Here is a 10,865-nt window from a genome sequence, read left to right on the forward strand (position 1 = left end):
ATAATTTAAAGCTTTTTAACCAGATCTTAAGAGTGAGGCTACACAGTTCAATCTATAACCATAAAGTTACCATCTTTACCGTTTAAACTATTTGAAAGAAATGGCTGTAAAAAGTAAGAAGTTTAATGTGTGCACTGTCTAAATATTTTGTTAAAACCTATTTCAGTGAAAGACTGTTATTAACAATTTTATTAACTTACCTTCATTCTTGTTTCCTTTGGATTTTGTCACATTCAAAACTGTAGTTATTTGAGTAACCTCATAAGCTAGGTTTATTCTTGAGTTTCATACTTTTTCGTTACTTTGGTTGTCTAAAATACCCTTTCAGTTTTTCCTTTTCCTCTGTCTTATTAGAGAGAAATGAGTTACAAATCTAGAAGAGAAACTTGCTGGGTTTTAGTCCATGAAGTCACTGATATTTTGCATAGATGGCAGATAACAAGTTGGCTTTCCATGTTTCCAGATGCTGATTGCACTAAAATGCTGTTATAATACATTTTTTTTTAATTACTTTCTGTTTTCTAAGTGTGAATTTACAGTCCCTGTGACAGGAGTAAGCTGTCTGCATATAGTTTGTAAAAAATACGGGAAGTGGTTTTAGAACCACACAGTACCTTACTATAACATAAGAATTTAAGAAGAGTAGGAACTTTTTTAATTTCTGAAGTAGAACGACACTTTACAGAATACTGTCCAGCGTGTGTCAGTCTTGTGTATTTACAGCTCCTGCATTGTTTGCTTCTGTTAAAGCATGTAGTGTCTAAAAGATGTTTCTGTAAATAACCCGAGGATCTTGGGACTGCAAGATCCATGTTGAAGGGGATATGCATACACTTTGGTACAATTTTTGATTAAATAGGAGTGCATGGTTGATCTCTTGATAGGCTGTAGCAAAGCTATCAAGAGATGTTTTCTTTATAGATAAACATTCAGTGGTTTAGCTTTCAAAGTCATTGCTTCAGAAGAACCCCTTCATCCCCTCTTCATTCCTCCTTTCTGTCTGAGTCAAATAATTTTTCTGAGCACAGTAGAAGTCCCACTGCTGCATTTCTACTATAAGCACCCGTAATGTGCTTAAGCACCCCTTAATGTGTTTATATAGACACTTTTTTTGGCAATCAAAAAGGTATAGATCTTACCAGATTGGGTGCTCTCTTCCTTTCCACGTTGCCCTGAAATAATAGCTTTTTCTTCTCATCGTTGTATACTTTATCCAAGTTGATTATCACTTTAACCTTCCAGCTGGTTTCTTGCCTACCGTTTTATTTTTTGTTTCTTTCTCATGCTCCAGTATGTAATTGCTGTTTGCTGCTCTTTTCTTTTCCTTAGTGCCAGTTGCAAACCAGCAGCTGGAGGAATATACACGTCTTCAGCTATATTCCTGCTTTGTAAAATGGTAGAAAGCTGATCCTGTTAAAGAACAGACTCTCCTACATTAACTGATCTTAAAATCATACTCGGCCTCTCCAAAGTCAGGCTGTTTTTACTTTGCAATGCTTGGGGTCTTTTATAAAGATGGTAATGCGACAGTAGCTACTGCTTGGAATGACTAATCTTTGTAGATCTTAACCTGCAGTTGATCATTAAGTTTGCACTACAATAACAAGGCTTTGGCTGGTAAACCTTGCTATGAAAAGACATTAAAACTGAGAAAGAAATGTGCTTCACCACTTAGCAGTGAGTCTTGTTACTAAAACAACAAACAGCAGGGACAAAATCATCCTCCCAGAATTTAAGGAAAGAATACTCCTTTTTGTTGATGTTGACTCCATAATATTTATTGCTTTTATGTCTGTAGGATCCCATATGATCAGGTGAAAGCATTTCTTAAAGAGCAGGTAAAAGTAGAAACCCTAAAATAAGAACTTTGTCATGTAAAAATCTCTAACTGTTGTACTGAGTCTTTCGCATTGTGTATAATTTCTGTAGTTGTGTTTTAATACTGATGGTGTAAGGAATGTAATTATATTTTAACTGTTTCCTGTTTCTGCAAAATTTATCTCTTAAAATTACTGCACCTGGAAGGATTTTGTTTTCTTAAAATGATACTGAAGTTAGTCTTAAACTTATAATTTGGCAAAGTAATGAATCAACTTCTTGTGGCTTGTGAAAACTAGAAACACAAGAACTAAAATCCTGTGATCTGAGTGTTTGCAGACTGTTTAGCCTTATGAGATTTCTGAATTACACAGTTCTTAAATTAGTCCCTTTACATAATCTGCCCCTTGATTTAGTCCCATTCTCTGACACAATACAAAGACATACATACTGTTCATATTCATCATTTTTCCAGAGCGTTATTTAGCTTCTGTAAGCTTGTATGCAGTGTTTTGTTTTTGTTGCAAGGAAGAACACTGGTGTAAACTATTTATATCCTAGTACCTTAAATCTTAGGAAGCATGCCTAGAAAACCTCTTCTATCCAAATTCTGTGCTCTTCAAGAATCAAAAATCTTTGCAACTGGCTCTAAATACTTAAAAGGAAATTACTACTTCTTTAAACTGAATAGGAGCAGGAGGAGGAGAAAACATTACAACTGGTGCTGAGATGCTTTAATTTTAGCTATGTTTTCTTCATTTTTTTTTTTCCAATGTCTCGTTAAATATTTTGCTCAAATATCATCCTGTCGTAGTCTTTTTTTTTTTTTTGGTACAATTTCATTTCTGAATTGTTCTCGATTGCTCTGCAAAGGTAGAAAGAGTGAACTGAGGGTGGCTAAAAGAAAAGCTCCTGAATAGATTTTCAGTTTGGGTTGAAATTAATTTGATAATAGGTTGATGGACAAAGTAGTCTGTTGTTTCTGGTAATACTTTTTACATCTAAAAGACTGAAGAAGTCCCTAAAATATAATGTAATTAATAAAACAATCTACATGGTAAATAGAACACCATTTTTCAGTCGTGTACAGTACCACACTCCATGAAAAGGTAGCAGGAAAACTCAAGTTGTGGTTTGGGGGTTTTTTTGTTTGTCAAGTTGTGGTGGGGGCGGGGTTTCTTGTTTTTTGGCTTTCTTTACTTTTTTTCTTTTTTTTTTTTTTTTTAAGACTGGAAATGCGTATCAGTAATTTAGAGTAAAAGGGAGTGCAAAGATCAAGTACAAAAATGGAATAATCTAGAAAATTTAGAGTTCAGGTTAAACTGAAATCAGAACACAAACATAGAAGTGCTCAATGAAGACAACTGCAAAAACATAGTTCTTCTATAGGAGCATAAGTTACTGAAGAAAAATGTCTTTAACATCAGCTTAATTTAGGATCTCAGATCATTTATGCATATAGGGATATGGTATGGCATCCTTACAAAGAATAGTTAGTTGATTAGAGACTTAGAGAAAATTAGAGAAAATAATAGTAAATAATTGCTTACGGTTTGTAGGCAACAAAGAGTAGTGCTGAGAAATAAATTTTAGAAAGGCAAAAGTAGGAGGCGTGCTTTCGGCAGAATTATTTTTCACTCACTAAAGAAAAATGTAGAGGTCAGGATCTGAGTTGGAAATGGAGGTAATCAAATTAGAAAATATTCTGGGAAACATATACATTATTATTCTTTAGAAGGATTTTCTTACCAAACCTCCTGTGAAGTTTTCAGGGGTAGCATCTGGGTTTGGGGTTTTTTTTCATAGTCTTCAACTTGAGTCACAGGCTGCTCAGGTAACCTGCCTGAGGTTGTATAAGTACTGGCTGCTGGATAAGTTTGAACCTAGATCCTGCTGCTTTTAGATGCTAAGGCAGGCATACAGATCCGAAAGCTTGCTTTAAACACAGACTAAGTGTAATAACTGAATGTAAACAGTAAATGCTATGAAGATTTTACATTCTTTCAATACGATAGTTCTTACATTAGTCATATTTCTAACCTGAATTTTACTGTGTTAGATTTTTTTTTTTTAATTTAATAGTACTTTATTAATTTATGAAAAGAATAAATTTGTCAAAATCTTTTATTTCAGAAGAACTTTCTATTTTGAAAACAATTTATTCAGGCTGTCAAACTGCATAATTACTGTAGATTTACAGTGTTAAACCATTTTTTTGTAAAGACATCAGAGTAATTGTTTAACTCCTAAAATATTCAGCTTTATTATAGTGTTTTTACACTATTTTACATTATAAGGAAGATTTTACATAGCTTGATACAGTCCATTTATTATAAAAATTCTTCTAAAGATATTTTACATCTATGTGGTATTTTTCATATCAAGGTAATTTTCAGATGGCACGATTCTGTGGCTCAGATGCAGTCACCTGAAAATTGAATCACAGAATCATAGAGTAGTTTGGGTTGGAAGGGACCTTTAAAGGCCACCTAGTCCAACTGCCCTGCAATGAGCTGGGACATCTTCAACTAGACCAGGTTGCTCAGAGCCCCGTCCAACCTGACTTTGAATGTTTCCAGGGATGGGGCATCGACCACCTCTCTGGGTAACCTGTTCCAGTGTTTCACCACCCTCGTTGAAGCTGTTAAAATGAACAGCAATACAATATAGTATCTTAAATCAGAATTTAAAGTTTTGGGAAAGCTTGTCCTTAGGCAAGCTCTGTATTCTCTATTCATTAACGAATTTAAACCCTGATCTGCAAGCTGCCGAAAGCTCCTTGCTATTCCAATTCTCAATGTATGTCAGGCAAAGACAGCCTATTTGTTTCACTGTTGACAGCAGTGGTTCAATAGTGGGCAACTATGAAGTCTAAACCTCGTTCTTGTTTTCAGAAACGTTGTAAGTTAAGGGGGCACTTCTGTGCCATGGGAATCTTGATGACCATAAACAATTAGGACTGATTTTTATCTCGCCAACAGAACAGCACCTTCTGAAGCACATTCATTGTGCTTGTGTAGGTTTCAGTTGAATACAAATTCGGCATGAATAATTCCACCAAATGAATCTTAAATTGCTTCTCCCTGAGTGCGGTATGCCTGCTGAAAAAGTAGTCGCATGTATTTCCTTGTGTACTTTAACACCATTTCAGGTTATGACCAATTCTCCACACAAGGTGCTCTTATTGGGGATATTGCTTTAAATTTGTTATTGTGTTTTCGAATTCAGAAGTTTAACAAGAACAAGTCAGATGCTTGATGTAGTGAGTGCATTTAATATGTGATCTAAGGATAACTGAGTCATAGTATTTATTTTTACCAAAAATCAAAATTACTAGAATGTCACCTTATGACCTGCTTTTCCAAGGAGTGAGTTAATAAAACGTTATTTCCACTTGTTTGCAGAGTAGAATTGTCATAGATGATACATACCATAGCAAGCCAAGTTGTGAACTTTCAGGGTTAGTGACAGAACCAAATCTGTCAGGTCGTTCACACACTTTAACCTTCTCTTCAAATGAGGTGAGTTTCGAAGTGTGTATATGTGTCTTGTTGATGTTGTTGTTCACACTACAGCATGTTTAATAGAAACAGATTTGTGTAATGTGAAACTAGATGGCTATTTCCGTATTTGAATGTTGAAGAGCACTGTGAAGAATCATAAGCTGTTACTGAACTAAGGACATGGAATAGTAGATGCCATATCAGCCTTTGCGTTCTGATCCTAGTTATATCATGAAAATCAGAATGAACTCTCTCTGATCAAATTGCAGTTTTTAATTTTAAATGTAACACCTTTCTGTTCCACTAATTCAAAGCAACTTCTGGGTGAATGAAAACTGCAGCATTTTTGACCTTGCCTTCACATCCGTGCAGGTTTGTTTTACCATAAAATTTCATCTAAATAAAAACAAACAAAAGAAAAAAGAAAAGGAAAAAAAAAAAGGCAGAATATAGTGGTTCAGATACATAGGTGGAAACTAGATACCTGAAAGTCAGTGTTCATTCCCCTGGAGAACTAACTCCTTTGGCTACAGCTGAAACCCAAAGTCTACACTTCGGTAACATTCTGAGATACTGTCTCATTCGGTTTTTGACTGATGGGCGTCTTTATAAATTAAATCCTTTATAGACTAGGAGGAATCCTTAAAAGCTGAACACAGTCATCTTCCAGAAATGAGTTAGAGGGCTTGCCAAACTGGTAGTGATAATATTTGAAGAAAAAAATTAAATGGTGGTTCATGAATGTTTGTTCTTAGCTATCTTAAACTAGGCTTTGGTGAAAATCTTAAAATATTCCAGTAATATTAGAAAGTCAGAACAGTCTTACAAACAATGCTATAAATATGAAATCACTAACGTAAAAATCTGGGGCATCAAAAATCGTATAGCTAGTTTACAGGTTTTGGTAGTGGATTAATTTCTTGCAGATTTTTATCAGAGACGACAGTCATAGATCTAATGAAAACCAGAGGAACTCCAGTTAACATCTGTCATTGCAAGTGCTCCCTGCAGTTTTTTGAATGGAATTGTTCATGAATGGAATATGTGTTTCTAAAACTTTGAAGCAGTATAAATCATAAGATTTTAACAAAGCTAAATATCTTCTTGAATATTGTTCATCAGTGTTATAACTTTCAGTAAACTTCTGGTTCTAAAACTCACACGAAAGTTGTCTATTACTAATTGTGCATGTGTAAAGTGATGATTTAAACCTTTTTTTATTATAGATGAGTCTGATTCTAGTGTTTTCTCTAGTTCATATGTTGCTTATGCATATGACCAATGAAAGTTGTTTGTACTTACAGTTCAGTAATTACATTGATTATCAGGGTCTGTTCTGAGGATAATGATAAATAAACTCTGAGCTGGTTTCTCTTTTGGAAAGCAGTACATGTGAAGAAAAATAGGTAGTTCTGTTCTTAGGGATTTTTAATTAGTAGTACAATACGTTGAGGTTTAGGAAAAAATAAGTAACCAATCTTATAGCAATTTTGGATATTTCAAATCCTTAACTTAAGCCCTTCACAAGCAGAATTTCTGCCTCGTGCTTGTTGTTTGGATGGGTTCATAAATATCCAGCAGGGATCATGCTAGCCAGTGTAACAACCCCTGCTTTCAGAGGCATGGGCTACTTCATGCTGCGCTACAAATCCTGGAATTGTTAGTAGACAGGAGATGGAAACACCTCTTAGAAACCTAGATGGGAGCAGCACTGAAGAGTCTGCCTCTGCTGAGCAGGTACTCACAGGCAGTTTGGGGAAGTGACTGTGTGGTGAGAGTTAGGCTGTTAGCCAGCTAGTTACAGCAAAGGCACCTCCACTCACAGTTGGTTAGCAAGCTAGCTGGCAATTCCTCCTACCCTGCTGACGTTTTTGGTGTTTTTGTTAAATGGTGTGATGGCATTGGTGTTTTCTTGGGTTTTGTATTTTTATCTTTAGAGCCTTCAGTATTTCTGTACTTGCTTTCTCAATCACCTGTGCTTTTATGCAGGAGCACATGGTTTTCTCATGCTCTGTACCTTATAAGTAGTTTTAGTTTTGCTTTTTTAATTTGCAGCTGATCTTGTGTGTGTGTGTGGTAGCTATTTTGGGGACTGTAACTCTGATGTACAAACAGCTTGTGACAGTCCCTCTGCCTCTGGAAGAATGGTAAACAATTGGGAAAAAAGGTTATGTAGAAGTGTTATTTAATGACCAATAAGCATTACTCAGAAATCAGTGTTCTTCATCTTATTCTTCCACACTTTTCACTTTCCTATTGATATTCTGAAAAAATAGTTACAGATGTGCTTTTCCCTTGTGAAGTAGTGAAAAATTCAAGTTATACAGGATTAAATATTTTCCTGTTCACCTTCACTTCTGTGAGGCGATGATGTCTAAGTGTTCTAACACAGATTCAGGTTTTGGTACTTCTAGTTTTAGGGTTGTGTCTTTACCAATATGAAGCAGGAGGAGGTTGTTAGCAAATGATGATGCTGGAAGCCTAGACTGGAATTAGTAGTTCAGTCTGGAGGACTCCTCCATGGTACTGTCTGTTAGCTGCTCTCATCCGTGCTGCTTGGAGCAACTAGTGCAGAGAGCCCCCAGGATTCTCTCGGGGGACTGCATTCCCCTGGTGAAATGAATGAATCTGGGCCTCTTTGTTTGACGGGAGTACACCTTCTCCAAGTACTTGTACTCTGAAATTACAGAAGCGAAGTTGTTGCATGGCTGGCACAGATTAAATAAAACTAGGGAGTGAGTTCCAACTCAAATAAAACATTTTACACATTTCTCAGTGTAAAGGAGAGATATAGATAGATACACACGCATACACACCCCCCCAAAGAATAAAAGCAGATGTATATAAAAAAATATATATGTGGCAATACATATTTTAATATTTCTTGCTGCTGATAGACCACACACAACTCTGAGACACAGGTCAAACTTGAAATGTAAAAAGTTTCCCCTTCTTTTCTGTATTATTCATGAACACTTGCTAGTATGAGACAAAATAAAAAGTTACCAATACATATTTTGTATTACAATATCAGGTTGAGGAGTACTGGATCTAAAATTATTTAAAATAAACAGGCATTTTGAAATTCCTTTTGTAATTTATACAGTGAATCTTCTTTCTCTGTACGAAGCATCTCAAGCTTGATAGCTTGGATAGAAAACTCACTGTGCCCCAGTTGTCTTGGTACAGATGCTCTATAGAGCACTTCAAGCAAAACCTCTTCTAAAGCCCTTTGCTGTTATTTTGTGAAAATTACTATTCTTCTTTTGCACATCAGGGAGGTGGATGTGTTCACACTTGTTATATCTACATAAGCATTTTCATTTGGATTAAAAGTTCATTTTTGAAAATCTCCTGATTGTCTCTACTTGCCTTGCTTTGATTTGTCTTGGAAATCAAATCAGATGTGCTCCAACAGTGTTCCTGGTGCATTCCGGCTGCTAATGGCCATTGAGTCTGTGTGACCAGACTAGAGCTATTTGGAAGTGAAAATCCTTTGAAATTCTTGTAGTATGGATTTTAGGACCTCAGCACAAACTGTTCTGCTCTACAAACTTGTTCCTCCTAATGTAACCACTGCCCTTTGTTTCACAGACCAGGGAAAGCAAAACCGTTTCTAATTACGTGTAGTCCTCTGATACATCGGAAATTTAAAATTGTATTTGTTTTACCTCAGATGTGTGTTCCATGTTGCGCTCGCAGATCCAGTTTACTGTATGATCGGATCATGTGACAGGCCTATATCTCACTATCTTTCACTTGCAATCACCAGAATTATTTTGTTACATTCAATCAACTCTCCCAAATTTTCCATCAACAGAGTTGGATTTTGCGAGATCCCTCTGGTTGGAAGCAGTAGTTGTTCACCTGAAACTTACAGGGTCATGTCTCAAATCCATCACTAGAAAGATGCTTATTTCCATGTTTTCTGTTCACAAATGACATGTATAAGGCTTGCTGGAAAAGTGGGCATACTTTCTGCTGTTTTGCAAATATCTTTGGTAAGTAGTGGAAGCTGCCTAGTGGAGCAGTCCACAAGTCTAATGCAGCCTGTACTCAATCATGAGCTAGTGAGAGATCATTTTGGATAGCTAATAAAACTTCAGGTAACTCTGATATTACTGATTCAAGTATCACACTATAATTTCTTCTGTACAGACGCTGAGCTCTGTTTTATGTAGCTTTTCTTTTGTGATGAAGTAATAGAGTGCTTCAGGATGAACAGCAGTACCTTTTCCGCCTCAGAAGCCAACTGAAGTTGAAGCAGGGAGCTTCAAAAGCTCTGTGAGCTGGCAAAGTGTATTTTCAGTGGAAGGCTACAAGCTCTTATGTTTCTGAAATGGTCTTCTATTAGGCAGACCCTTTAAAACATTGACGTGATGGCATTAGATGAAAGAACAAAGAATCCTCTCTTAGAAATGTGCCAAGTTTAGTAAAACTGTACCTGGAACAGTCACCAGATTTACTGACTACTAGAATTGCTTTTATTCTGGATTTCCTTCACTTAACAACAATCAGTAATACAGCTGAAGTGCTACTTGATTCTTCTTGATGCTGTGTAAGGCAGTATCTAACATGGATTGAGCTACCTTAACCAACTAACTGAGGAAGCTTGCTCGTTGTTAGGAAACATCAAATTTAAGCGAATGCTTTGCTATATAATTTCTTAGAGAAAACCATTTATGTTCTCTATTTCTGACTTAGTTTCTGTCGAATGTTGTAGTGTCTTTTTGTTTATAGCAAACTGACTATAAACTGTGATCTCAAGAACTTAAGTCCTTTTGCAGCTGGTGTATTTAAAAATGCATTTTGTTAATCAACCTCAATTGGCAACTGGAATTTAACATACAGTCAAGTAAAACGTTGCTTATGGTGGCTTTTCTCAATTGGTTAGGCATTAGATGATGACTTTACAACAACAGGAAAGCAAAATCAATGGCACAGTAGACCTATTTCTGAATGGACCACCCAGCAAGTATGCCACTGGTTAATGGGAATGAACATGGAGCAGTATATTACAGAGTTCACAGCTATGAACATAGATGGACAGCAGTTAATGCAGCTCGACAGCGATAAGTTAAAGGTATGTGAATATCCCAGGATAGATTTGTAACGGTATAAATTTTACTGCTTATTCAGACATATTTTTAACCTACAAAGCCTATTTTCCTGTTTTCATGGCTTTTTAAGGGATAGAGTTTTGCTTTTGAAATACTTGGGAGACTATACAGTTAGATGAGAATTTAGTAATTGATTGTACAACTAAAGACAAGCTGTTGCCATTTTTAATCAGAAAAATACCAAGTATTTCTTCCTTGTTTGCATCTTGAGGAAATCAAAGTAAGCATAATTCCCCAAAGGGGCTTGATACATCTATCATCAATCTCAGCATAAGGTCATATCAAAACAAGATCCAGCCAATTCAAATGCATGTAATTGCAGGATCCAGTTTTAGAAATCTGTTTCTTCCACATCTCCTCTTCAAATGGGAAGGCTGAAATCCTATCTGGTGACCTTTTAAATGTTTTTTGTTTTCTCTCCTGC

The 10,865-nt window shown here is 36.0% G+C and overlaps 1 protein-coding gene across 1 annotated transcript in view; it reads left to right on the forward strand.

The window, feature by feature from the left end:
* LOC104083251 (neurabin-1-like) overlaps positions 1-10,865 on the forward strand; it is a 42,894-nt gene that overhangs the window by 29,512 nt on the left and 2,517 nt on the right. The window contains exons 16-17 of the mRNA XM_009586669.1: positions 5,223-5,339; positions 10,216-10,404. Coding sequence (XP_009584964.1) covers positions 5,223-5,339; positions 10,216-10,404 — 306 coding nt within the window. The remainder of the gene's footprint in view (positions 1-5,222; positions 5,340-10,215; positions 10,405-10,865) is intronic.

This window comes from Fulmarus glacialis, unplaced genomic scaffold (genome assembly GCF_000690835.1).
Source record: "Fulmarus glacialis isolate BGI_N327 unplaced genomic scaffold, ASM69083v1 scaffold25851, whole genome shotgun sequence".
Taxonomy (NCBI): Eukaryota; Metazoa; Chordata; class Aves; order Procellariiformes; family Procellariidae; genus Fulmarus; species Fulmarus glacialis.